Raw genomic sequence first — 27,386 nt, forward strand, 5'->3', positions numbered from 1 at the left:
TCTGGACATCGATACCAGCAAGTGGCTGCAATGGCCTTTCAATTGATGTATGGACAAGCAGATGTGAAGAAGGCAATACCAAATTCCAGTCTCATGCTTGCTATTCAAATTGTAGTATGTGTCACCCTAAATCAATTGTTCTTCTTATCTAGCCGCTCAGCAATTACAATCACCATTTACCAGAAGGCTCATATGTATTTGTCTTTACAGTGTGCACCACTAACAAACTATTCTCCCATGTTCAAAGTGCTGGGGAAAAAAACTGAACAGTGTATGGACAAACCATCCAAGCTTCTCAACATATTGCGGATTCCGAGTGTACCAACTTCTAAGGCCATCGCCGGCCCGGACCCCTTGCGCCATGAATAAATGTTGACGTATTGAAATCCCCCAGCAATGTTATGCATTTCAGAGGAACAGAGGTGATTCCGCTGAATGTACCTTGAACTGCAAGGGCGTAAGGCGTTGACCACTCTCGTTGTCTGAAGGAGTTCTGTTGATCTACCTTTGCTATCTACTGACGAGCCAACTTTGTTTAAATATAGCATCTTTCCTGAAGTTACGGCCTCGTCCTGATACAGAATCACCTTGGTTTCGGTAGCACTGCAGAGAACAATGACAGCAAGTCAAACCTAGTGAAACTATCACGCGAAGAGCAAGCTGAACAACAAAAATGTTTTGAGTTGTACCCTGTAGCAAACAACCGAGTCATCTGGGTACATGACAAACAGTTTGGTGCCAAGGCGAGCTCGACAAGAATCACAGATGCTCTCATCGGTTAGCTGCACATGCCTTGATCTCTCCTCCAATCTTGTCAATCGTGCATCAAGGTTTGTTGCACGTGATAAATTATGAACTATCTAATGATACACACAGGAATACAAAACAAAAAGAATGAAATCAGCATGTCAGATCTCACCTAAATCCTAAGTTTGGTAGAAAAGTCAGGCTAAGCCCACGGATTAAATACGTTTACCTGCCCTTGGCGATGATGGTGCACCCGCGCTCTCAGCATTCGCAAGATTGTATCTGAGGCTAGCTGAAGAGGCATCTCGGGGGATAATCTCTGGGACAAAATTGTGGTTCAGAGTTCTTATCCTAATAAAAGCTGTACAAAACAGGATGGCCAGAGTAAATAAGAAAGTAATACCTCCAGTACTTGTAAAGGATCCAAAGATTTCCCATGCTTATGAAGAAGTCGGACAGCTGCTGTAAACATCGGTTCTTTCCCATTTTTGGGGTCCAAATACAAATCCAAAAGCCTGAGTTCGAAGGAAGATGGAGACAATATAAACTATGTGACAAAGATAATTCCATTGGATCGTCATAAAAGAAACTGCACCAAGTCAACACAGAAATATTAATCAGACAATAACATACTGAATGTAGGCATCATCTCGACCAATCTCTGCACAGTACTGCTCAGCAGCTTCGCTATCCTCCAGCTTCCTTCATCAGAGACAAACAAATAACAATCAGGACAACACAACTGGAACTGCTAAAAGATATGATTTGTCTGGCTTGACCTACAAGTCCGATTCAACACTGTACTACAGCAACTTACAAGTTAAAAAAAGAAGATAAATAGTGAGTAAAGCATAGCATCTTACAGTGCTAGTATCTGAAGTACAATGTTCTCTTGGCCCATCTTCCTATACAATATTGCCTGAAATATGAACAATAGGACTATCAAACAAGCGGAAAAAACAATATTGGTACAATAGTGAACACAAAAGGAGAAACATGTAACTGAATCAAGGAAGAAGAAAAAATGTCACAAGACCTTTTCCAGCCATAGCTCAGATTCTGCAATCACGTCAAGCACTTCTTCTGGATCATACAAGTCCGAAGCTTGCAAAAACAATTGCAACCTTTCCCTCAATGCAAAAATGAACTGTATATCGGAGTCAATTTCTTTATCATTTTTCCCCCCTGAATTCGATTCCAAATGAAATGCTTCCATGGCTGAGTTTGCCAGCAATAGTGCATATGAGGTGTGATAGTGAGGGTCATCGCAACCGTTATCCTCAATCAGCCACTGCAAGTATCTGCAGAACTTAGCCAGTTCAGATCTAGTGATAGTGCAGGGGATCTATTTATCAAACATAATTACCACATGAAGAGAAACTGCCGATGGTTCTCCAATGGATAAAGGGATACAAAAAAAAAACAGAAGGCACATAACAAGACATGGACAATATTATGGGGTGAACATGTGCACAAACAACTCTGTCTAAAAACTAACAAACGTAAGATGAATACAAAACACTAGCTTCAAGCCTTGTTAAACTCTTGATGCAAGATTTAGGGATACAATTGCTGGTGCTTAATCATTAATGCTACTCAAATTATCCAGCACGGAATATAAGATTCTTCAAGAGTAAAATACACCACTAGCCCATGAACTTGGCAAAAATGAACACTTCAGTCCACGAACTCGGAAAACGCACACTTAAACTCCTAAACTGGGATTACTGTGTCACTTTAGTCCAAAAACGGTTCGGCAAGGCTTAAACATGCCACGTGGCTGCCACGCCAGCTTCAGCCATGACCACAGGCTGCTACTCGATTTTCTCAGGATATTTTTTGCAAAATCACCATGCCCAAGCCGCCCCGTGAGGGGCAAGGGGGCCGCGCCCAAAAGGGGATCCTGGGGCCCTGAGAACCACGCCGTTGCACAAAAAAACCCTGAGAAAATCGAGTAGCAGCCCGCGGTCCTCGCCGAAGCCGACGTGGCAGCCACGTGGTGTGTTTAAGCCTCACCGAACCGTTTTTGGACTAAAGTGACATAGTAGTCCCAGTTTAGGGGTTTAAGTGTGTGTTTTCCGAGTTCGTGGACTAAAGTGTTTATTTTTGCCGAGTTCATGGACTAGTGGTGTATTTTACTCATTCTTCAACAGCCATAGCAAGGTTCAGGTTACTACACATTACAGCCTGTGCTGAGAATAAGCAATTAGTTAGGCTGCTATTATTCTATTGCTGAAGTTTGTAAAAGCATGTAGTAAACAAAAACTAGCAGCAACATATGTATCGAGAACTTAATTATAAAGCTTTCTATGTTCATATTATCTTCACATGGACATCGGTGTTCCTTAAGGGATCTGGAAAGGTTTAAGCTGTTGAAGGTGTCATGGACACATTATACAATTTATACATACCTTTGGTGAATCCCAACCTTTTCTGAATCAAGAGCAGCAACAACCTTTTCTGCAGAATACCACCCAAATGTTAACAAAGTTATAACCTTAAAGATTATTTTAGCAGCCCTGTGCATTTCATGCATGCAAGAAGCTGTATTCACAGGGTTTTTATAGCTTGCAAATTTTATCTTTATTTCTCGAGAGGGAAAGAAAGTAGTACATCCATCTAAACTTCTACCGTGGCCATGCTCACAAGTAAACACTAGAGGGTGCCATGAATAAGCCAGTAAACAGTACTGATAGAATGAATTATTTGAAACAAATCAATTAGACAATTAATTACCAGCAGAAAGCTGATTTTCCCTTGCCTCGGATGTTAAAATTGAAACTGCAAGCTCCTGATCAATATCTGCCACCTGCATGTAAATATTCAAAAATATAATATTCACAACACAGTGCAACAGCTCATTATATAAGAGATCAAATCCTTAGCATGAAGCACATACCCATCCAAGATGTTCCAGAACAAGGTCCTGGTCAGATGATGCTTCGAGTATCTTGGAGGCTTCGATGGCAGCAATTTCCTCACCGGACTTTTTATCAACCGGAGTTTTAAAAGAGTCAGTTTCAGGCAGATTAGCACGATCCTTCCACAAACCTGTGCTGTAATTTCTTGCCAAGATACGCCAGATAGAAACAGCTTGGGGGCACATTCCCTTACTGCCATATAAGAAAGCAAGTGTCCGCAGATGTCCAGAGTTGTCCAAAAGTGATTCTAGTTCCTCCTGCACCACCCAAATTTTACAATATGCAGCTTCATAATTTTACACTGATATGTTATGACAGCATAACAAGAATCCTACGGCATACTGCATTATATTTTCAAATGCAGAGTTAATATCGATTTAAGTACCATAGTGTGTGTAATAGTCGATTTAACTACCATAGTGTCTGTAACAGTCATGAACTTATGATGCTTCAAAGTAGGGATATGTTTATAAATGAAATATACATACCACAACACAACTATTTTCGGATGATGCAAGCTTCTCCATGTCATCAACAAGATCGAGCGCTCTATATAGGTACATCAGAAGAGTATCAACTCCTTCCATCTCTGCAGGAGACAAAGTCTTCTCTCGTGATACACAAAGGTACCTAGTTTTATTTGCATTCCGAAATTGGTTGTTAGCTGGGGCTTCATTGCAATTCACATGTGGGTATAAATACCATGGATAAACCAAACCTGATAATATTTCTGATAGCTAGTTCCAATAGATCAGCTCTAGTTGGCGGATTTGAAAGGAAATCTTCATCCACGTCAGTGTCTACACCTGCCTTTTTGAGAAACAATGCTCGCTGAAGAGTTACCAGTCCATCGTCAATAACTTCTTCAAGAGGCTTAGGGGGAGGATGCAAACCCCAATAACGCTTTCTGGGCACCTAAATTTTGCAAAATTACATTTTTTTTAACTAACACAATTAAAAACAAATAGTTACACATAAGTAGATCTCAGTGGCAGATGGTTGGATTATCCTGATAATGCAATCTGTATGTACAAAAACTTCAGGGCAATCCTCTGGGCATCAATAAGTTAGTAACTACTCCCTCCGTTCCTAAATACTTGTCGCTGTTTTAGTGCAAGTGTAACTACTAAGCTGCCAGCTGAGCATTGAGCAAAATTCAAAATCTGTTGATAGTTTCAGTGATGAGTTGAGAAATTATAGATATTCTAGTAGAAAATAGTTTCAAGATCCTATCTACAAAAGATTTATGCTCGAATTTAGTGGAATGGATAATACAATGAAGACACTGATTGAATGAGATTAATCCAACTAACTGGCAATGTGACATACCATATCTGACCAACGATTAGGACCCCTCATGATGAATGGAAATATTTCTGTTGGTTGCATAGTCTCCGACAGCAAGAAATGATTAACAGCATCCTCAAAATGCAAGTCAAAGAACAACAAGAATCCAAGTTGTGCATGCACAAAGGAAATCATATCCTTTGAGATTTCACCATCAGACTCAAACTCTTCCAGCAAAGAAATAGCTTCCGCATAACTCTTTATTCGTAACGAGGCCTTGATCTGTTCCACTGCAGATACTTTACGGTAACAGAAAACCTGGACAAGCCATTCATTTATTTGTGTCACATGACTAAAATCTGCATATAAGTATAAAACAAAGCTAGAATACACTCTCAAATGCAATTTGCAACCAAAGAAAGAACTCACTGCCAGTTTCTGTTCCAGTTTTCTTTGTCTTCTTTTTTGTTGGAAATCGTAATGGGAAAAGTAGGAAATAGTTAGCACTACTTGGCTGGTATGGTAAAAGTTTAACTCACAGCGGTACTGGCAATTAATTGGTAACTGGAAGGTGGAGGAGAAATTTGCTAAGGTGATACACGTCATAGTAAATTATGGCAGCCAGAACTGACAAGTGACAAGCCTCTAACATCAAGGTAACTCCCAATGGTACAAAACCCCAATGGCACAAAAGTTGAAATGGGGGCAGCTTGTCATGCCTCAGCCTCATTTTTAACTAGTTTCTTTTTTACAACAACAACTATGCTTAGAGAGCAGCCTGCTTATTTCTAAAACCAAAGAAAAAAATCTCTTGACATGTACCCTTATGGAAAGCTACAATGTTGTGTAAGTTGCTGTTCTATACACACTTTAGTTTGAATTGATGCCAATTCAAAGTTAAATGTTCTTTCAGACTCATCTATGCATGTCCACTAAAAAACACCTCATCCATTTGTCAACTAAAGTTAATAAATGGCGTCAATTATCACAGTATACAAGCAAAACTACTCATCAATGCAAAAGCATGTAAGAAATTTGAGGAGAAATCTCATTAATGGGAGTGAACATACCTACTTTACCTTATAAGCCGTAGCAATCACAACAACATCCCCTCCACTTCCATCATTATTACTAGCCACAGTCAAAACACCCGATCCGCTCCTCGCGATCGGAACAGTCTGCAAGTGCGCCCCGTTCTTCCTCCTGTACACATCCACCTTAGACTCCCCAGCCACCACCACATACGGAAACACCTCGACTATACAGTCCGGCCTGCTGTTGAACACGAAGCTGCTTCCGACGGGCTGACCGGACCGGTCGATGACCACCCCGACATTGTCCACCAGCAGCATCGCCTCATCACCCCCGGACAGCGGCTTGATCCTCGGCGATCCGGCCGACTCTGGAAGAGTGAATAACTCCACAGCCTGGCCGGTGCTGGTGGAGAAGAGCGAGTAACCAGTCTTGGTGCCAGCGAAGACGGAGTCGCCGATCCAAGCGAGCACCGTGATCCCTTCCACGCCGGCGGCGGCGGGGATCTCGCGCGTCTGCACCTCCAATTCGTCGGCCTCGTGCAAGGTGAGGTCGACGAGGAGCAGCTTCTTCCCGACGGCGACCGCCAGAGAGCATGACGACGAGGAGGAAGGGTCAGTGGCGGTGGCGGTGGCGGTGGCGACTGCGACGGCGGCGACGTGGCGGAGGGAGCCGAGGCGGCGGACGGGGCGGGCGAGGAGCGGGTCGGCGAGGAGGAGGATGCCTTCGGCGAGGACGAGGACGCGGGCGACGGAGGGGAGCGGGACGATGGCGGAGACGGGCCGCGTGGCGCCGATGGGGAGGAGGCGGAGGAACTCGGGGGAGGAAGGGGTCTGGAGGGAGAAAAGGAGGAGCTTCCCGCCGCCGGTGCCGAGGTAGAGGAGGTGCGGGGCGGAGAGCGCGGCGGAGCGGACGGTGAGCGGCGTGGAGGCCGGCAGGGCGGCGAGCGCCGCCGGGTCGAGCGTCGCGAACGGCTCCAGCGCCGCGCGGGATGGCGCCGGGTGGGATCCCATGGCTGGGTTGCTTGGGGTTGGGTTGGGGGTTAGGGTTTGTGGGAGGGAGACGCCATTGACGGCGGGGCCGAGGAGGACTGGATCAGTAGAGGCGAAGGTGGAAGACGACGACTGTCAGAGAGAGGACCCGAACGGCAACTTGTTTCTTCATTTTACCTTCTTTCTTTGAACAAAAAAGTTCCAAAAATCACAACTTTTAAAGCTGACACAGAGACGAAACATGCCTGTTTCCTCAAGTTTTTAAACCGTAAAAATACAAACTTTTTAAGGAGGGTTGAGAAATAGAATCATAAACATTTTCAACTTAAAATTCAAACGGAATTTTGCTAATTCGGAGTTGCTTGAAATTTTTGAACACCTTGGAGAAGGCCAGCTCCGCTTATATAAAAGACACAGTATATAAGAGCAGTCGCCACATTCTCATATTTTTCTGTTGTAAAAAAAATCCTCACTTTCTTGTGATAAAAAAAGTTGTAACATGCCGAGATGATAATGGCACGTGTCACTAAAATTTTGATCTATTAAACTTGGTTCTCATATGGAATGTGGCTTTTTCCGCCACATTGGCATGCTGAATTGGACGAGAATGCCTATGACACTCATATGTTACGTGATATCTATTACTATCTATTAAATTGGAGTTGGTGTGATGGTACGGTCGACGTCACCGTAGGTTAACTTCGTTAAAATTACAACCAATATGCCACTGTTCGTTATTTTTTTTTCCTCCAATTTTTTTCGTTAAAATTACAATCAATATGCCACTGCCCGTTATTTTCTTTTCCTCTAGTTTTTTTTCATGATTTCTCCTATTCTGTCTTACAACCGACGCCACCACACCCACATGCCGACCGCAATGGCACCATGAATTGCCTACACAGAAAATAAAAATAAATAGTTTGTGATTTTGTTGACCCGTAGCAACGCACGGGCACACCTACTAGTATATAGTTATACGAAGAAAGTGTCTATGTCTCGGTCGACCACCGTAGACTTTGGTTAAGATTTTCTACTTATAGGAATCTTGCACGAATCTCGATCTTGCATCGTCGGATCAAACGGATAGCAAAACCGGTATATGGATGGCTCAAATGACTCACCAACGGGCCTTGTTCAGTGTCCACTTGGTTCATCAAAGAATATCCAGCACGCTGAAAGTCTTCGGGTGCGGAGGCCGGGGAAACTTGATCCGGCGAAATTATTTCGTTTTATCATTCTCCCAATGCATCTGGAATTCTGGACAGAGTATGGATTCCTTGCCTTTCGGTCAGATTGACCAGCACGGCAGCGCTCGCAGCCTACCAACTCCCAATCCAAGCACAACCGCACAAGCACGAGCACAGTGAAGCTCGACCATGGCGGAGGCTGCAGTAGGGTTGCTGATTGTCAAGCTCGGCGCCGCGCTAGCAAAAGAAGCCGTGACCTTCGGCGCATCGGTGCTCTGGAAGGAAGCTTCCGCCCTCAAGGGCCTCTTCTCCAAGATCCGCGAGTCCAAGGCCGAATTGGAGAGCATGCAGGCCTATCTGCAGGAGGCGGAGCGGTTCAAGGACACCGACAAGACCACCGGCATCTTTGTGAAGGAGATCAGGGGCTTCGCCTTCCAGATCGAGGACGTCGTCGACGAGTTCACCTACAAGCTGGCCGGGGACAAGCACGGAGGGTTCGCCGCCAAGATGAAGAAGAGGGTGAAGCACATCAAGACCTGGCGCCGGCTGGCGACTAAGCTTCAAGAAATCGGGCACCAGCTTCAGGATGCTAAGCGGAGGAAGAAAGATTATGCTATTCCCAAGGAGATGGGCAGATCTGCTTCCAAATCCACAAATCAAGCTCTGCATTTCACCAGGGATGAGGATCTTGTGGGGATTGGGGAGAACAAGGAGAGATTGTTGCAGTGGCTGAAGGGTGGGAATGATGATTTGGAACAGAGGAGGAAGGTCACCACTGTGTGGGGGATGCCTGGTGTTGGTAAGACCACTCTGGTTTCTCATGTGTACAACACTGTGAAGCTTGATTTCGACGCCGCGGCGTGGGTAACCGTGTCGGAGAGTTACCGTCTAGAAGATCTGTTGAAGAAGATCGCTGCTGAGTTTGGCATTGCGGTTGATGGGGGCAACAGGGATATGAGAAGCCTAGCAGAGACCATCCATAATTACCTTCAAGGTAAAAAATACATCTTGGTCCTGGATGATGTTTGGACTGCACGAGCGTGGTCGGAGATAAGGAATGTCTTTCCAGCTAATGGTGTCGGACGGTTTGTTATCACATCAAGAAACCATGAAGTTTCATTGTTGGCAACTAGAGATTGTGCGATTCACTTGGAACCGCTACAAGCGCATCACTCTTGGGTGTTATTTTGCAATGGAGCTTTTTGGAATGATGATGATAAAGAGTGCCCATTGGAGCTACAGACTTTGGCTTCCAAGTTCATAAGGAAGTGCCAAGGCTTGCCTATTGCTATTGCATGCATAAGCCGCCTACTCTCCTGCAAACTCCCGACACCTGCTGAATGGGAAAATGTGTACAGGATGTTGGATTCGCAGTTGGTGAAAGATGTCATCCCTGGTGTTGATATGATTCTAAAGGTCAGCTTGGAAGACCTTCCGTATGATTTGAAGAATTGTTTCTTACAGTGTGCATTGTTCCCAGAAGATTATATAATAAAGAGGAGAACAATAATGAGGCATTGGATTGCCGCAGGATTAATCAGGGAAAAGGAGGAGAACAGAACATTAGAGGAGCTGGCAGAGGGATACTTGACTGAGCTTGTGAACCGAAGCCTACTACAGGTAGTGGAGAGGAATCATGCCGGACGATTGAAATTTTGTCGGATGCATGATGTCATACGCCTTCTTGCCCTCAACAAAGCCAAGGAGGAATGCTTTGGTATAGTTTGTAATGGCTCTGATGGGGCATTATCTGTAGAGGGCACACGTCGCTTATCGGTCCAGGGTGAAAATCTTGAACAGCTGAGCCGAGCTGGTGCATCACATCTCCGTTCGCTCCATTTTTTTGAGAGGAACATCAATGTTGATTTGCTGAAGCCTATCCTAACATCTGCAAGTTTACTGTCCACATTGGATCTGCAAGGTACTTGTATCAAAAAAATTCCCAATGAGGTATTCAACTTGTTTAATCTGCGATATTTGGGCCTTAGAGATACTGTCATTGAAAGTCTACCTGAAGCAATTGGGAGGTTACAAAACTTGCAAGTCTTGGATGCTTTCAACGGTAAGCTGTCGTGTTTGCCGAACAATGTTGTAAAACTTCAAAACTTGAGATACCTGTATGCATGTACTCCTTCGCTAGAAATTGGAAGTTTGCGTGGAGTCAAGGTGCCTAATGGCATACGGCAGTTGGTAGGACTGCATGCTCTTCAACTTGTCATAGCCAGTTCAGAGATTCTGCGTGAAGCTGGAGCTTTGACAGAGTTAAGGACATTCAGTGTCTGCAACGTGAGGAGTGAACACTCTGCTGACTTGAGCAATGCTATCACCAAAATGAGCTGTCTTGTTCATCTAGAAATTATTGTTGGAGCAGAGAATGAGGTGTTGCGCCTGGAAGCAATATATTTACCCCCAACCATTTGTTTGCTTGTTTTACAAGGGCAGCTAGAAAAAGCATTGTTGCCTCAGCTTTTCTCTTCTTGGTCACACCTTCATAGCCTTATCCGCTTGAACCTGGGATTCTCCAATTTTGATGAGGAAACCTTTTCCTGTCTGTATGTGTTACGCGGTCTATGCTTTCTTGAGCTGAACAAGGCTTTTGAAGGGAAGAAGTTGGATTTTGCCGCAGGATCATTTCCAAAACTTCGGTTTCTACACATATTTGGCGCGGCACAACTCAACCAAGTTGGAATAGAGAAGGGTGCAATGCAGAACCTTGTCGAGCTATTGTTTGACGGCTGTCCCGAGCTAAAGTTTCTTCCTGACGGTATCGAACATCTAACAGCCCTTGAGAAATTACATCTGGAAGAAACATCAGAAGAGCTGATAGAGAAACTTCGGCAAAAGAGAGGTTCAGACAAAGTCAGTGAAGATGTAATGAAGATAAGCCACATAAGGAATGTTACAGTAATACAGAAAGGCCGCCGCCAAAGGATTAGGTGATCATTGCTGCTCCAAGGTTACGATTTGCTGTTTCTTCATTCGTGCACATATATTAGCAGAATTAAAGCAAGTGGCACCTACTAATGTGACCTGTGTAGTGAGGATTCTGTTCATCAGTTGGCATATAGTTTCTGTTGAACTGTAATGATGTAAAGTTCATCCATAATGTGTTGATGATGCTGGAACTTTTTTTTTTTTTGGCATAGTGAACTTTGCTCTTGAGCGTCCTATATACTGCTGTAAACTCAATCTGGAATGATTGATGATGCTGCAAAGACTTTTATTTAATATTTAAGTGCTCTTATTCGTTAATTTGCTTTTCTTTCTTTTTGCGGAGAAAATCAATGATTCTATGGCTCATATGCAAAAATGTGAGTGAGCTTCTCAATTCTCAGTGATAATGATGTAAAATAGTTCATCCATAATGTGCTGCCGGCACAGGCTCATCTTCGGGACGTTTGAGGTACCGTTTCTGTTCTAATCTCATGGTGATTAATCATGCTTTTGATCTTCTCTCAAGTGATCAATACTCATGGGGCAAATTGCAAGTAGTTCCTTTTTTTTGACAGCATACCAACCCATCGTGATATCTATGTTTGTAAGCAGCATTGTTATGTAGGGGCAAATTACCTGTAACCGAGAAAGCATGAGCCTAATAATAACCTTACCAGTGATCTTTATACAAGCCCAGCATGTTCAACATGCCTTACACTATATATAGAGGCTTAACATTGTTCTCATCTACACTAGAAAACATAATAATCCTAATACTAGACAAGTTCATAAGTATCTCGTACAGGAATAGATGGCCATAGTAATTCCCCAAGAGAACCCCAGAAGACCAGAGGTTTAAGGCGTCATCCCCATGGGCGCAGCCATCCAGTTCATGGTCGTCGTCGAACCGATGCGGCCGCTGTCGTCAATCTCCCCGGCTTCTTTGCAGATCCTGTCGAGCATAGCCAGGAACTCTCTGACGCCGACGAAGATCCTGGACATCTGAGCTTCGTCACTGGCTGGGTCGCTGTGGAAGTACTCAGTGATCTCCTTCACCAAAGACAGGCAGGCGCTCTCCTGGGCCTGGAGCTTCAGAATCTCCTCCTCCGCCTGCCTCAGGAATGTGCTCATCGCGTTGTGGAACCGCCTGGCGCTCTCGGCCGAAGCAGCCATGCCGTTTAGCCTCAGCACGTCATGGACCTTCCCGAGACCGACCCCGAGCTCCGACACGTTCCTGCTGAGGCTCATTATGTCGATGGATGCGGCCTTCTTCGTGTTGGTCAGCTCGGCGGCAAGTTTGGAGACGACCTGTAGGCCATGCTTCCTGCTGTCGACGTTGTAGGTCAGAGTGCTTGCATTAGTTTTGCATGTCGCTGACGCCGAGTACATCGGGTTCAGATTGTGTCCTTCAGGTCTCAGAATTTCCTGGACCACGAATTGCAGGAGCGCAGCCTTCCCATCGGCTCCTTTGACGTCAACTATCTTCAGAAGCGTGTTGGGCTCCAGGGCGTGTGAATTTGGAGAACCTATGTTGATACTCATCAAGTTGCCAAAGTTCAAAACAGCCGCAAGAACTTTGTGGAATAGCCTGCTGTTCCTCAGCTCCTGGCAAGCTGCCTGGATGAATAAAATGAATAAAAATGTTTATATGTCAACCATGGAACAGAATCTATAGAGCATTCTACACTCGGAAGATCTGAAGCAAATATGCAGCCACTGGATCTGTGCTCTTTTTTTTTCAGGAAGCTGAGTAAAACACACTCTTAAACACAATGATCGGGTATTCAAAGTTTACCTCAAGAGTAGCATAGGACATCCTCAGCTGATTGACCTCCAGATAAAAATTAGAAACATAGAGCATAGCATCCACTCTCTTGAATGCAAATGGTATGTCCAGTATTGTCTTCAGAAAAGCATCCACTACACAGAGTTTGGCAGGTGGATCATCCTTGGAGTATCTCCGCTTAAGCTCTTCCTCATTGGTGAGAACCAACTGAGAGAGCATCCGCAATGCTTCTACTCCCAAACCATGTGCATTGCCTGTATGTAGGAATACAAACGAGCAGAATTAATAACAAGAAATGTAGCATATAAGATTGAAAAGAAAAGCTGCAATTATTTAGCACTTGAAGAATCAATTAGCTCTGTAATGTAAATATGCCGGGCAAAACATGTGGAAAACATTGACTAGTATTGTTGCAGTTTGAGGATGTGAGTATGCTGCTTAATACAAAATACACACTTAACAGACAGAATGCTATGCAACACTCTATTAGAACAGTAGGTGGATAAGGGCATAAGGTGAAGATCAGGAACTCATCATTGATAATGCACCATGCACTGCTGCAGCAAATACGGTGCTAGCTGGTACAATCAATTCCAAGCCCCACACAAGCACAAGTACACAAGAGCTAGTGTGATTGGTGAGAAAGATCACCACATCTTTTGTCAAACATTACTAACAAAACTGAACATCTGCACGTGTATGCCTAAAATGCAGGATGTATATATTACCTTCCAAGAGAGCGTCGCACAATTGCTCCTCGGAAACACCCAATGAGCCCAGCAGCATCCCAATGCTGTGACACCTCGGAGCGCCGAGCAAACACACCTCCCTCGCCGCTGACGCCGAGTTGTTCAGGTATAACTTGATCATCTCATCCTTCATGCTACGAAAACACACACAAATCGGTCAAGGAGATCTCAGAATCCAATCCAATCGCCAAGTAGTAGATGTTCAGAAGTAGCAAAGGGCCGGGCAGGCGTGTGTGCTTACTGCAAAGATCCGGGCTTGAGCTTGTCGGAGTGCAGAGGCCGTGACTTGCGCATGTCCTCCGCGGCGGCAATGGAGCTGTCGTCGTCCGAGGGGGCAGAAGCAGCAGCAGCAGCAGCTTGAGGAGCGGGGGCGAGGAAGGGGTTCCAGGCGTTTGGCGGCGGCGGCGGCCTTCGCTTCGGCGGCGAGGGGTTGTGAGGAGGAGCTCGGCCGCGGGGCTGCGGGATGGACGGCGGGCGAATGCTGACGGGGCTGGAGCCGAGCGTCGGCGAAGTGGCCGACGGCGATGAAGGGGAGAGCGAGGAGGATGAGGCGGCAGTGTTGTCGTCTCGGGGAGCGGTGGAGGCGGAGGTGCGGGATGCGAACTCGCCGGAGGGCGGGCCGACGCGGGGCAGCGGCGGGAGCGGGCGGAGCTCCGGGGAGCCCGGGCGGGGGTTCGTCGGTGGGGTGGCGAGGGTGCCGAGGTAGAGGAACTCGGTGCTGGGGTTGGAGGAGGAGGTCGGCATCGGCGGCGGCTTCAGGCTGCGCCCCTCTTCTTCTTCTTCTTCCTCGTCGTTGCCGTTGCAGCGGTGCGAGGAAGAGGCGGCGGAGGAGGAAGAAGGCGGGGAACGGGGGCGGAGGCGGCGGAAGAGGTGGATGGAGAGGAGGGCGGAGAGGAGGAGCAGGCAGAGGGAGAGGAAGGCGAGGAGGAGCGCCTGCAGCAGCGGGAAGCGGCCATGGTTGGTGGAGGAAGATGCGTCCGGGGGTTGGAGGGTGGAGATGTTGGCCGGGAAGGTCGGGAAGCCGCCGTTCCCCGATGCGGGCTGCTGCTGCTGTTGCTGGTCGGGAGGAGGAGGCGACGAGGTGGTGGGGAAGAAGGGGTTGTTGGTGAAGGGGTAGCCGCCGTTGTCCGGCGGGGTGGGCGGCGTGGTTGAGGAGGAGGTGAACTTGGGCGTTGGCGGCGGCGGCGGCGGGGTTGTCGGAGCCGGAGCGGATGTTGGCGGTGAGGAGGCGGGATTTGTGGGCGGCGGCGGAGGCGGGAGGGAGGTTGATGAAGGTGGTGGGGGAGGGGGATGGCGAGGTGGGTTGCGGTGGTGCCGGTGAGGGGGAGGGGGCGGCGGAGGGGGGATTCCGGCGGCGTCGGCGGATTGGAGAAGGCGGAGGTTATGGGTGGCGGAGGTGGTTTGGAGGAGGAGGAAGAGGAAGAGGAAGAAGGTAGATGGCGGCGGCGGCGGCGGCATTGGTTCCTCTTCCAGCCGCCGCGCGTGCAGCTGCAGAATGAAGATGAGGTTTAGAGGAGGTTTGGTTTGAGCTTGAGCTTCAGGACTCAAGACTCAAGAGCGAGTGAGTGATGATTCTGCTCTACTATTGCTCTGCCAGTGTCTTTGTCTCGAGAAGAGCGCTAGCTGGTCACGAGGAGCTGGGCGAGGACAGGGTGGGAAAGGGAACAAGAGCCAGCCACGGCCGCATGGGGATGCCTTTTTTTCTTTCTTTTTTTCACTGTCCTTTTACTGGCCCTCGGGTTCCATGAACCGAGGCTTTTTCACTGTCTTTTTTTCTAACATAACACTGTTTACAAAGATCTGTTTTTCAAAGTCAAAAAATTAAAGCCTTTTTTTAGTATACTGCCGACTTGAAAAGAAAAGAAAAGAAAAAGATCACTGCTTTTGAAGCTACCCGAGTGCTTGGCCGCTTGGGATTCGCCATATTTGGCGGGAAGCGGATCACTGCTCCCTCTCTCTCTTCCCACCTAGTACGGACTAGTAAGATAAAAGATTCATGCATCTAAACAAAATTCACTATCCCAAAAGCTTCAACTTCCAACAGGATGAATCCAGCAAGCCATGCCTTTGCATTTGCGGACCCTCCCTAAAAGAGGGAACTAAACCCTTTTTTCTGAGCATTATCTTTTTAAATACATTTAAAATACTCATTTCGTATCAAAATAAGTGGCGTATGTTTGTATAGATATTTATATAAGTTTATGTAACTTATTTTAGGACGGAAGGAGTATCATTATTACCTATTATAATAATAATGTTCTCCTTGACCACACCCAACCCGGAATACTGCTTAATGTCATCGCAAGGCTGCTCGGAGAGACAAAATCTGGAGGCTGTAATTCGTGACCAACATGGTGATGTCAAGGCATGTGGAGTTGGTAAACTTGTAAACATTATCAATCCTCTACATGCTGAGATTTTAGCCGCTATTCATGGTGCCCTAGCTGCTTCTAAGGGAATCAGGTCGATTTGTTTTGAGACTGATTCCCTGGCTTTGAAACAGGGGGCTGAAAGCAACGAATTAGACCGATCTGATGTCTGCATCGTCTTGGCGGAATTTTAAAAAAAATCTGTGTCAGAATTTCGACTTTTATGATTTTAATTTCACTCGGCGGAACCTAATAAAGTAGCACACCTTTTAACTAATTATGGTAGTCCTTTAAATCTGTATTGAAATGTGTAAAAAACATTTAGATACATGACAAGTAATTCCAGCCGGAGAAAGTATTAAAGTTTTAATTTTTATACTTGCTCCGGCCGTAAAGAGTGGACGTTTGGAGTACGTACTACTTGTTACGTAGTTCCGTATAGGATGGGGTCCAAAGTTTAAAATAAAATAAAACTGTTTGGCCACCGAGTGTTCAGCTGCTGCGGCCCTTGGCCTGGGATTCTCTGGAGCAGCGGTTTACCTTTATCCACCCGTGGTGTATCCCTCTTCCTGCCACGTGACCAACAGTATTCTTCTTTCGTTTCTCTGGAATTATTTTGTGAAGATTATTATTTTAAAGGTTGTACTTTTCACAACAATGGTCCGACTTTATTAATTCATGAAAAAAAATGATACAACAGAATGGAACATAAAATAAAATCCTTAATAAAACTAAAATCTTTATCTTGATCTTTTAAAATCAACGACTCTTCTTTGAATCTTTGATAATTAAAAAAAAAAAAGAGAATCTCCAAGTTTTTCATGCGTATCTAAATAAAGTTGCAACACTTAATATGGGACAGAGGAAGTAATTACCAAAGAAAAAAAATAGACTATAAACCGCGAAACGAGTATTATAACAAATAAAATCACATAAAAAAATATAGTGTTCTTTTTAACAGCTATAGTGGCCATTCTCTTGCTCTTCATCTTCCTCCTTTGTATATCAAAAATACCTCACGGGTACAAACTAGGTCAGTTAAGCTCAAACTATTCAGTTTTGCTAGGCCTTCAAAGCCTACAGCCTACAATACGAGGAAAGGGCACCACTTTCCCCTCTGCCGCCGCCTTCCCCAACAACGCGGTCGCGTCTGCTTCTCCTCCCGCCGTCAGCCCTCTCGTGCACCTTCCCGCCGCTTCCCAGAGGTACGATGCGCCACTCCGATTCCCTCGGCCGCTAGTTTCCTGCTGCCGAGGTCGGTTTCGGCTGGCTACTCCGGAACAAATAACGAATTCATCGTCACATCCATAACTACGTTAGGGTTTACTTATGATCTACTCTAGCTCGGAATCATTGGTGGAAGACAGAAAATTTTTGAGGTAAGGCGAATTCTTATCCTAACACTATGAGTTAATATAGATATCACATTTAATATTTTTCTAGGTCTGCAAAATATATTTCAATAAATTTGGTTGTTTCGTACTTTTTTAGGATGCATTTTTTTGGTTGGTACATCTTATGATATATCTTCTAATGATATTTATATTAAATATTAATTTCATCATACCATATGTCAACCATAATCTGAAGATCGTAATATAAATATCTATAACAAAGAATATATGACAATTATAATAATTTTCAAACAGTTCTTCGGTGGGGTGAGCAGAAGATCAACAACTCAAATTTTTATAAGGGTGAAACTATAGTTATATTTTGCTTCCAAAAATGTCTCCATACTTAGCGACCTAAAAATATCAGGTAGATATTTAGGATAGTAAAACTGGGCACGATCCCAGCCCTCTCAAGCCACCTTCATTTTCGGCCGTTGGATCTACCATCTGCTGCTCACAGAGAAAAATTGAAGGCCTCATGTTAATCGGTCCGATTGAGCCATTTGGACCAAAATGGGCCGAGGTGGAGTCGAGTATAGGCTCTCTTTACTAAAATAACAACCCAGAGATTTCTTGACTAATAGGCAATAAGGAGCTGGTCTTCACAGCTAGTACTATTATCGATATATATTCTTGATGCTTTCGTCTGGAGCTGAAGTTCTTACTGTTTTAACCCATTAACAGTCCAATGAAACCGATGAGTTCATTGGTAAGCTCGACGTCAAGTTCTCGCATGAGGCTAGTGCCATCGAATGTGTGCAGTCACACATAAAGCTGGTGATCTTCTATGGCTTCCAAGGGATGCCGAGTGAGCTTTCCTTCCTCAAGTACTTCCTGGAGAGTGCGTGGATGCTGACGAATAGCAAGGGGTGATTGTGTTTAGCAAGGGAAGTTTCCCCTCGATGGCCAAGGCAAACAAGAAAGTGAAACCTTTGTATGCTGGAACATGAGCCAGCAAAGATTGTTCACAACGGTCTCCTCCATACTTCGAGAGATATGCTATCTTATGAGAAATAACTACACAATCTGAAACATAGTATGTGAGTCTGTAAAAATCAGAACTCATAAAGCAATAATAAACCACGTGGGCATGGCTATCATATCTACTGTCATTAAATAATATAATTTTCTTATCGATTTTCATTAAACAAGAAATACGAGTAAAGGTACGTCAATTAAGACATCAATGAGCAATCATACATGGACATCAACATTAGATATCCAAAATAACTAAGAGTGCAGAAGTTGCGTCTCTCCGAGAACTAGTCTTTGCAGACTATATCGTCGTCGATCGCAAAGTTACGTTGTAACGCTACACACCAACTCACACGGGTGCCGCCGTCGAAGATTGGTCACCGATGTAGACGACAATTGACCCGTCATCACTGCCTCTTACAACGTCTTTCTCAGACCCCGTGAAAAAGGCACAGCTTGCAAGTCATCGCCATCGCTACCTCTAATGATTCAAAGTTAAATTAGTTGAAATTTATTTAATTTATACAGAAACGCAAATACAAATTCTAAAGAACCAAACAAACGTACATCTAACAACGATTTAATAATTTGTTTTAACTTGATGCAAGGGTTACGGCATTTAACACGAGTTTGTCATTTTTTCATCCTTGCATTCTTAAACATTATTAGTAATCGTGATATTCTAGTTTACTCATTGACTAGTTGGCCTAGCCATACGGTGCCGTGCCTGTCCCTCGAGGAGTCGGGCCACGACCGGGCCAGGCCCGTATCTCCTTGCCGAGCCCCACAGCCCCCTCGCTCCGTGGATCTTCTTCGTCTTCCTCCTCGCGCGAGCGCCGCCACTCATCCAGCTGCCGAGCGCCCGAGCCCCCTTCGTCTTCCTCCTCGCTCGAGCGCCGCCACTCATCCCGCTGCCGAGCGCCCGAGCCCCCTTCGTCTTCCTCCTCGCTCGAGCGCCTCCACCGAACCGCAGGTATCTATCTCCCCTTCGATTCTCTCGCCCCCGACCGTTTCTCCTCCCATCACCCCACGAACGGATTCCGCCCTTTAGATCCCCGTTTCATATTCTTCCCCAATTCGTAACTGAGGCAAAAATCAAGCTAGCGCGGGCGCCCTACCTTGCCCTACTGGGTCCTCCGCCCGTGGACTCGGAATGATACGTTAGGGTTCCTTCCTTGAATCACCCCTCGGTTTTAGCCAGCCTTCCTTCAGCGTGCGTTGGCCTACTGTTGCTAGCTCGATGTGTAAACGATTGCTAGCTTCCTGTTGCTATCCTGTCCTGGTGCTCGAGACTCCATGATTCAACATCACAGGGAATTGGGATGCCTCTTTAATTTCGAGTAATGGAATGCCTCTTTTCTCGCTCGTCTGCGTATAGCACCGACTTATTCTTGGATAAATTTCTAACACAACCTTCAGAATGCCACAACTAGTGTATGATGAATCTCTTCTTCTCATGTGTCTTCAAACTCTGTACCAGAGGGATCTATGCAGTCCACATTTATTTTTCCCTTCCGGTTGCCTGTGCTGTATCTTCACTCTCTTTTTTTAGTGATAATGCAACAAGCTTTGCGGTCACCATGGATTGATAGAGAAATAAAGTGGGTTTTTTACAAGCCTTTCTTGTTTTAAAAGGTCAGATAAAACTTCTGAATAAATTGATTGTGGGTGGAACAAATTTAACCAGGCAAATCCCACCAATTACAATGGCGCTTCTTTTTCCAACAGAGCAAATGGCTTCTTCTTTTTAAGATTGCATTGTTTTCAAAATGCTTACAAGTCCCCCACTCTCAAGTTGCTAACTACAGTACGCATCCAGGTTAAAAATTCTAGTGCTTGCTGTAGAGCGTGCTGTGTCCTTGAAAGCTGACTCAATAATCCATGCCTTTTACTGTACTAGCAATATTTGTTCCATCTGGAGAGGCTGCTAATTGCCATCATTTCCTGTTTTATATTGGTAATCCCTCTTATGTTAGGGTAATAGAAAAATTTACATCAAGTGCTTTGTTTCCAAACTACTAAATGGGAAATTTTGTCAACTGCTGCTGAGGTAAACCTGTAGAAGGATATCGAAACTCTGCTATATGTTGTCTGTCTCTGTTACCCCCCTCAATGTCCAAACTCAAAACGCTTCAAGAAAATTGCACATGGAATCGCATCGTTGATCCCGACAGCAACATGGCGCCAGCACCACCCGTCTTGAGTTCTCGTGACATGATATCCTAACCGTCGTTTCTGTCCTGCAGCTACTACTACCGCGTCGTTGCTGAAGATGGCGGGATTCCGGGCGCTGGCACCCAAGACGAAGAACCTTGTGGTGGCCGGAGGGCTGACCGGCTTCGTCTTCGGGGTCTACTACTACACCATGAGGGCGGTGGGGGGCACGGACGAGCTGCAGGTCGCCATCGACAAGTTTGAAGACCTGAAGAAGAAGGACACGGCCGCCTCTGCTGCCACAAACTCCTCCACCCCAGGATCTTCATAGAACAACGCTTTAAATTCCCCCCGCGCCGAGCTTTCATCTAGTTACTTCAGTACATGCCTGGAACCATGCTTCTGTACGATATGCTGATGATAATAATAACAACAAACCGGTGCTATTATTAGATAGTGCTTCTGCCAAGACTTGATGCAGTAGTAATCTGGAGTATTTTGGCGCCAACGGTAGCTACTAGGATGTCTACATTGTTATTTTCTGAAAGCTGTTGGTGGTATTTTGTGATAGCTGATTTTACTATCCAAATTTCCAATCATTTATTTCTTCATCTCCAAGAAAAAATAATAATCTTGCCATGATTTCTTGTCCTTCAAGAAGGTCTGAAATTACTTTAAACTCTCTTTGGTTAACAATAACTATCAATCAGAATCGATCACACGGCCAAAGCAAAAGCAATCAAATCAGGTCACGATAAGGAAAGCTAGTGCCCGTAGAATTACCAGTACGATTTACCACCCGGTCCAGCCCAATCCCGAGCGTCCATCTAAAACCCAACGGCGGGCAGAAACCCAGCGAGAAAGGGCCCCCCTTGCGTAAATACCCCTGACCTTCCAAGGGTATTCCCGGGAAAACGAAAAGCTGGGCTCTGTCGCGATCTCTTACAAACGGATTACGGGATTAAACTGGAAAATCAATCAATTGATTAATTAATTAAGTAAGTATATTTTATTTTTATTAAACCAGTTTTTAGCTAATAATATAAAGAAGCCCTTGCTCCAAAATAAACAAAACTCACGGCGACGCGAGCTTTCCTAATAAACTTCCAATAAAATAAATCAATAAGGAGCGGCGGAATCGACGATCTCGCCGCCGGTGCTCGTTCCTCTGCTCGCCGCCGCAAAAAGGGGCTAGCTTCACCATGGTGCTCGGCAACATCGCCATCCTCCTCGGCTCAGGTAAGCCGGTTTGGTCGCCGAAATTAAGCTCCTTTCGCTCAGTCATCCATTCATTGTCGCCGACTGGATTGTCCCGTCGCTGTCGCCGAATCGATCTGTATCTGTAGGTCTGTATGATGATGATGGATGGATGGGGGTTTAGGCAGCTTAGTGGCTAGGGTTTTAGCTTGTCTGTCGGCTGCCGCCGGATTGGGGATGTAGATGGCTTGTGTTTCTAGTTTAGCTTTGGTTTGTTGTTTGCTAGATCCATGGAAATTAATTTCTCCAATGGAGGAGAGGAGAGACGGTCGGTGCTACTAGCAAGCAAGTGCGAAACTTCCAATGGCTGACGAAGCCTCCAAAGCAGAGCAGAATTAGGGGGACTTTTCCTTAGCTTGGGTTTACTTCACCAAAACTTGAACTAGTCGTAATTGTAGGAGTCAGTTAACTTGGCCCTCTGTGAAGAACACTAGATTAATTAGCCCTCTGTCATACTTTCTGCTTAATTTGCCAAAACTCTGCCGTTTTCAGGCCAGTCTTGACCGTTTGCGATTATCTATGCAGGGTATCTAGGTACAATTCTCACAAGCGACGAAGGGTCGAAAGTCCCAATCCTTGGGGGCTTGCTTTCTGGCGCCGCCAAGGTATTATTAGTGCTGTTATCTTTACCTTATGTCCTTAACTCTCGGCGTAGCACACTCGTATCGATACATGCCGAGACTGAGGTGCAGTTGTTACAACCTTGCACGATCTTTGCTCCCTGCAGTTTGTGAGCCAGGACGGTAAGGAGGCATCGTCGAACAATGATCAACATACTGCTCAGCTCATGTCGCAGGTTTGTGGCTGCATTGTTTTCTTGTCTACTGCACTGTACTGAACTGCACCGAGTAGGTAGCTCTCGATGTGAAGTGATGCTTATCTGTAGAGGCTGCTTTAATTTTCAGGTGGACCGTCTCAGAGAGGATCTGCGACGGCATCTAGGCTGCAGAGAGGTGACAGTTGTCACGACTAGATCATCAGGTCAGTGCTTGGTGATTATTCCTATCTCCTGTATGCATTGCGAATACTGGAATTGAGTTATGACAAAGCATGTAATAGAGTTTTTTTTTCCAAACACAAATTCCCTGTGCGCAAACGTTTTTTTAGTTATGACTTACAAGCGAAATACTGCTCTTATGGCCTCCTATTTCACCCGTCACAAGTTTTGTTTGAGATGAGATGGTAGTTAGTACATTTGACAATGCTGAGCTGTGGTGTCACGTGCTTGGGGAATTTGGGAACTAGAGGAAGATCGCAGGAAGTAGGGGTGCTCTACGGGAGGACGAGGCTTGTAACCTCGTCGCCCCGTGGCAGGGAGTAGGGGGCGCCTGGGCGCAGGGGAAAATAGGGTTTAGGTTTTGATTGCTTACTTTATTGATTGACTAGGGGGGACTATAAATAGTCCTTACAAACTTGGAGAACAAGCTAGACTCTTACAGAATTGGAATAGGACTCCTAATCAGACTCCTAATCAGATTGGAAATAGTAGGGAAAACCTTCTACGGGACGAAACCTTTCTATCTCCAATCTGGACTCTTAATTACTCAAATTAACTAAGCTGACCCAGACAGTGGGTCCTTCTCTGCCCTAGGTGACCGGCGCCTATACGTGCGCCCACATGACATGTGGGCTATCTTGTAAATTTTTCATCTGCATTTAGAGCCATAGTGTTTCAATTATGTTTTGGTGTTTCCAAATTCGAGTTGTTTTCTTATCTCGACTCTGAACCAAATTGATTTATGCAAATGTCTATATTGGAGCTAATATATCATTCCATCACGCCTTTAAACATACATGGGACGCAGTTACATAATTTCCGTTCCTCTAGTCTTTACAGTTCTTATCAGAACACTTGAATAATTAATTATATTACCTTTTTCTTTTGTAGGCCCCGGTGCTCTTACCATAACTGCAGTTGTTGCTGCTGGTGTTATCGGCTATGCGTACATAAGGTGGAAGGTAAATTGTGAATTCTTATACCTGACGAAAGAGTACAGATAGTGGAGGATCTTAGATTATTCTAGTTGCAACTATGCTTGTTATTTTTTTCTATTTCTAGAGTCATGTCCATAACTTCCAAGCTGCGACAACCTTGTCTACGTACCTATCAATGTATTATCCTAGCTAGTATTTATAGTTTGCACATTATTTTACAGGGCTGGAAAGTTTCAGATTTCATGTGGGTGACAAAGCGTGGTCTGTCTGATGCTTGCAATGTGGTTGGCAACCAACTAACTGAAGTTTCAGACAGTGTGCATGTAAGTCTTTTTGCCTTGGTCCATTTTCACCAACACTGAACGTGGACTGTGAGTTGCTTGCGACTACACTCCAATCTAGTTTATTTTTCCATGTTACCTGAAATTAACTTTTTTTCACTGTTTAGGTTGCCAAGAAACATCTATCTGGAAGAATTGACCGTGTGGATGCGAGTTTGGATGAAGCACAAGAGATCATTGAAGGAACAAGGGATGAGGTTGGAAAATTGCTGCTGCTTACCATCTTTCCTCTTCTGGTTTTTATGCTTTGCAAAGTGAAACAGCAATACAAAATCCTCTTGTAGGTTGCAATAATCCATGAGGACCTGAGCACGTTCCAGCGAGAGCTACAAGAAGTTAACCATACAGTTCAAATCTGGGTAGGGCCTTGTTTTGGTTGTTTTGGGACATTTATGTACCTTATTTATGCATTGGTGCACTCACTTATCTTGTATCTGCAGGGGTCAAGGCTTAGCAGTATCGAAGACACCCAAGTAAGTATAAATCCACAATACCACTACTTTTGCCCCCCTCGAACCCACACAAACAAATTTACATGCTTATAATGTTCTCTACTTTCAAACATGTTAGGATCGAACTGTGCGTGCAACCGAAGCTTTGGTTGGGTTCGGCCAACAAATGGAACATGACCAGAATGCCAACATTCGCCAGGCAAGTCGGCATTGCCTTTGTGGTTCCTTAATGCCGTGCTGTTTACATGATAAGTTACTGGTTTGCCTCAAATCTGTGCTCCTAGCTTCTTACTCTGAAGAGATATTCTGAATTTTAGGTCTCGTCGTTCCTTCCAGCTCCAGGACCTTCAGAGCAAAATAGCAAGAGGGTAAAAGACTGTCCATTTCTAGTTTTGCCATTGTTATAATTTGTGATGCTCATTTGTTGAATGTGGTTTATGTGTTTCTTACTGCATGTTACTTCCCAGCAGCTGCCACCACCACCTCCTCTAGCCGTGCCAACAGTTCCGTCAGTGGCCAAATCAAAGCCCACTGCAGAGGAAAGCCAGGTAATTTGGTTTCAGTTTGAAGTTACACTTTACATCTCAAACTGATGATCTTCCTATATTCATGCTTGTTTTTATACAGATTACAAGTTCCTTTGCTGCTTTCGATAACATTTTTAATTGTGCATGCCAGGAGAAGCACGGAGCCTCACCTGAAGCGAGCATGAGGTGGAAGCTACCTGGCCTTAGCTTTCTAAGGACTTCATCCAATATCTAGGGATTTTTCTTTTGTACAAACCATTATCTGTACTTGACACATGATTGTGTGTGTGTAAATAAGTATTCTTCCTTCTTGCTGTGGTGATCTGATTATACATTGTGTCCATGGTAGAATAATGATTAAATCGACTGATGCGTTTAGGCATGAGTGTACATTCCTGTATGGATCCAGTTTTTACTACCTCAATTCTCTTATACGCTGCTCGGTACACAGAGTTAACATTTGCATATTTTAATACCTAGAATGGGTCGTTGATTCACCAGCTTATTAGTATATTTATGCCCTGTCAACTATGGGAGAATTTGCACAATCAGCTTAATTATTAGTATATTTATGCCCTGTTTGGGAGCCAAGCTTGTTTTAACCGTTGTAAATAATAGAAGAATGCTTCACGGTGGACTTTTAATTTAACTACATGGGTATTGGACCCAAATTAAAGTAAACTCCCAAACAAGCCCTTGGTCTTTTGTCATGCAATTGCCGTCCCTCAACCTACTTATTCAGCAACTTTTCATCAATAAAGCATTTCACTTATGCATACTGGTCACACATTCTGTAGTGTGTACTCACATGATAAAGAAATGATAAACAGCTCCATGAATGACTTGCTTAGTAGCTATTGCATGCATACAAAAGAAAAAAGCACATACGACGCTATATATGTAGTCAGTCCTATATATCTATGCACTCAAGCCTGACTTATATTCAGGATGCCAAGTGATTGTTACATACTTATACGAGATATTTTAAATTTATTTTATTCTCCATTTATTCGGATTCAATCGACCTGTCTGAAATATTGGAGGAAACAAAAGATCATGGTATCCGCAGCATTCCCATCTTGACATTCTCATCACTGGAGCGACGCTAGATTGCGGTGCTTGCTCGTCTACTCGCAAGAGGCTGGCTTCATCTTCCACCACTGCCATGGTGCTTTAGAACATCACCATCCTCCTCATCTCTGGTCAGTTAGTCTCCTACACTACACATAATATTTATTGCCAACTTAAATTCCTTGTCGCTTAGTTTTCCATGCTGTCGAATTACAGATAAGCGGAGGCGGAAGACGAAGATTACGGGATCGGAGGATGGACATAGCGACTAGGATGGCATACATTGGAATGCCGACGACCTGTTCCGGCCTCCGTAGGACGGCAGCTTCCATGACGCCAAGATACAAGCGGCGAGCAGCAACCGGTGGCTGCTGGTGAACATCCAGTCGGCTGACGTCTTTACGTCGCACCTCCACAACCCAGAGCTGTGGTCGAACGAGGTGGTCGTCCAGGTGATCCAGGACAATTCTATCTGCGGATGGTTAGGATTTAGCTCCTGATACAGATTGCTTGTCTCAATAATTTAGTTTGGTGGTTTACTAGATCAATTCGTTATTTGTTTTTTCCCTGTCAGCCTCCACATTAGACCACCCACAATGGGAAGTGTCCCATAAAGGAGAGTGTTGTAACACTTGTTAAAGTCACGAACGGGAAGTTACTATGTATGTACTTTCATTTATTTTCCTTAATCCTAAATCATAACTTGATAGGCACCGGGGTTGAAAAATGAGGCCATAGAGAAGAAGGCGGGCTTCGGCTTTGTCTAGTTTGACACATGAACGTATGCATATGATCAAATTTGTATTTCTCTTAGAATTAAGTGGGTTAGATAATTACGACAGCAAATATTTTCGTCGAGGTGATCCAGGACAATTCTATCTGCCCATGGTTAGGATTCAGCTTCTGATGCAGATCACTTGTCTCAATAATTTAGTTGTGGTTTACTAGATCAATGCAATACCCCAAAGAGGAGATGATCTACTACCAAGCTAGTGCGAAAATTCCAATGTATGTAGAACAGAGCAGAATCAGGGCAACTTTTCTGCTTGAAATTATCTTACTGTTTCTTGGCAGGATATTTGGGAACTTTTCTGTAAGTGATGAATGGAAGAAGAAAGAAAGTTCTTATTGTCAGAGACTTGCTTTCTGGTGCCGCAAAGGTATTATTATTGTCATCCTTACCTTGTTCATGTGTTAACTCTCGGCCCAGCACAGTATGTATTTAAAGTTTCTGATTACAGGGCTGGATGCTAGTCTAGATGAAGCAAGAGATCAT

General features: G+C 44.8%; 5 protein-coding genes across 7 annotated transcripts; 3 read left to right on the forward strand and 2 right to left on the reverse strand.

The window, feature by feature from the left end:
- Positions 1-64: 64 nt before the first annotated feature.
- Positions 65-7,134, reverse strand: LOC100836335 (transforming growth factor-beta receptor-associated protein 1). 2 transcript variants are annotated; one of them, XR_730790.3, is made up of 14 exons: positions 6,035-7,134; positions 4,998-5,273; positions 4,387-4,583; positions 4,157-4,298; positions 3,647-3,925; positions 3,484-3,556; positions 3,159-3,207; positions 1,784-2,048; positions 1,611-1,666; positions 1,381-1,445; positions 1,151-1,262; positions 977-1,066; positions 690-860; positions 65-603 (listed from the first exon to the last, which is right to left on the reverse strand). XR_730790.3 is itself a non-coding variant. In XM_003569086.4 (14 exons), the coding sequence occupies exons 1-14, from the start codon at positions 6,998-7,000 to the stop codon at positions 511-513; spliced, it is 2,838 nt and encodes a 945-aa protein (XP_003569134.1). In that variant the 5' UTR covers positions 7,001-7,131; the 3' UTR covers positions 65-510. The 2 variants fall into 2 exon arrangements, 1 of the variants encoding a protein (XP_003569134.1); XM_003569086.4 differs by having other exon boundaries at positions 1,381-1,449; positions 6,035-7,131.
- Positions 7,135-8,094: 960 nt separating this feature from the next.
- LOC100837875 (disease resistance protein RPM1) lies at positions 8,095-11,418 on the forward strand. The gene has a single exon (XM_003569090.4). The coding sequence runs from the start codon at positions 8,356-8,358 to the stop codon at positions 11,104-11,106; it is 2,751 nt and encodes a 916-aa protein (XP_003569138.1). The 5' UTR covers positions 8,095-8,355; the 3' UTR covers positions 11,107-11,418.
- A 314-nt stretch (positions 11,419-11,732) lies between these two features.
- LOC100830926 (formin-like protein 14) lies at positions 11,733-15,247 on the reverse strand. Its single transcript, XM_003566678.4, has 4 exons — positions 13,877-15,247; positions 13,615-13,769; positions 12,896-13,140; positions 11,733-12,717 (listed from the first exon to the last, which is right to left on the reverse strand). Exons 1-4 carry the CDS (start codon positions 15,091-15,093, stop codon positions 11,956-11,958), a joined length of 2,379 nt encoding a protein of 792 aa, XP_003566726.2. The 5' UTR covers positions 15,094-15,247; the 3' UTR covers positions 11,733-11,955.
- Positions 15,248-19,288: 4,041 nt separating this feature from the next.
- LOC100838997 lies at positions 19,289-21,126 on the forward strand. The gene is made up of 2 exons (XM_003569094.4): positions 19,289-19,346; positions 20,620-21,126. The coding sequence occupies exon 2, from the start codon at positions 20,646-20,648 to the stop codon at positions 20,856-20,858; it is 213 nt and encodes a 70-aa protein (XP_003569142.1). The 5' UTR covers positions 19,289-19,346; positions 20,620-20,645; the 3' UTR covers positions 20,859-21,126.
- Positions 21,127-21,573: 447 nt separating this feature from the next.
- Positions 21,574-25,471, forward strand: LOC100831231. Of its 2 annotated transcripts, none has more exons than XM_010233570.3 (13): positions 21,574-21,766; positions 22,310-22,389; positions 22,512-22,580; positions 22,690-22,765; positions 23,673-23,743; positions 23,941-24,042; positions 24,168-24,257; positions 24,345-24,419; positions 24,501-24,533; positions 24,631-24,711; positions 24,830-24,880; positions 24,980-25,060; positions 25,191-25,471. In XM_010233570.3, the coding sequence occupies exons 1-13, from the start codon at positions 21,730-21,732 to the stop codon at positions 25,272-25,274; spliced, it is 930 nt and encodes a 309-aa protein (XP_010231872.1). In that variant the 5' UTR covers positions 21,574-21,729; the 3' UTR covers positions 25,275-25,471. The 2 variants fall into 2 exon arrangements, with proteins under 2 accessions (XP_010231872.1, XP_010231873.1); XM_010233571.3 differs by having other exon boundaries at positions 21,575-21,766; positions 24,983-25,060.
- The last annotated feature ends 1,915 nt before the right edge of the window (positions 25,472-27,386 follow it).

Source organism: Brachypodium distachyon, chromosome 2, assembly GCF_000005505.3.
Source record: "Brachypodium distachyon strain Bd21 chromosome 2, Brachypodium_distachyon_v3.0, whole genome shotgun sequence".
NCBI classification, from domain to species: domain Eukaryota; kingdom Viridiplantae; phylum Streptophyta; class Magnoliopsida; order Poales; family Poaceae; genus Brachypodium; species Brachypodium distachyon.

Coding starts and splice junctions, on each gene's coding strand:
- LOC100830926 (XM_003566678.4), bottom strand. CDS start 15,093: ATGCCGCCGCCGCCGCCGCCATCTACCTTCTTCCTCTTCCTCTTCCTC. Junction 13,770..13,876: donor CTCAAGCCCGGATCTTTGCA/GTAAGCACACAC, acceptor GTGTTTTCGTAG/CATGAAGGATGAGATGATCA. Junction 12,718..12,895: donor TGTCCTATGCTACTCTTGAG/GTAAACTTTGAA, acceptor TTATTCATCCAG/GCAGCTTGCCAGGAGCTGAG.
- LOC100831231 (XM_010233570.3), top strand. CDS start 21,730: ATGGTGCTCGGCAACATCGCCATCCTCCTCGGCTCAG. Junction 24,258..24,344: donor TTGAAGGAACAAGGGATGAG/GTTGGAAAATTG, acceptor ATCCTCTTGTAG/GTTGCAATAATCCATGAGGA. Junction 24,534..24,630: donor GCAGTATCGAAGACACCCAA/GTAAGTATAAAT, acceptor CAAACATGTTAG/GATCGAACTGTGCGTGCAAC.
- LOC100836335 (XM_003569086.4), bottom strand. CDS start 7,000: ATGGGATCCCACCCGGCGCCATCCCGCGCGGCGCTGGAGCCGTTCGCG. Junction 3,208..3,483: donor GGAAAATCAGCTTTCTGCTG/GTAATTAATTGT, acceptor GGTATTCTGCAG/AAAAGGTTGTTGCTGCTCTT. Junction 1,450..1,610: donor GTACTTCAGATACTAGCACT/GTAAGATGCTAT, acceptor TCTCTGATGAAG/GAAGCTGGAGGATAGCGAAG.
- LOC100837875 (XM_003569090.4), top strand. CDS start 8,356: ATGGCGGAGGCTGCAGTAGGGTTGCTGATTGTCAAGCTCGGCGCCGCG.
- LOC100838997 (XM_003569094.4), top strand. CDS start 20,646: ATGGCGGGATTCCGGGCGCTGGCACCCAAGACGAAGAACCTTGTGGTG.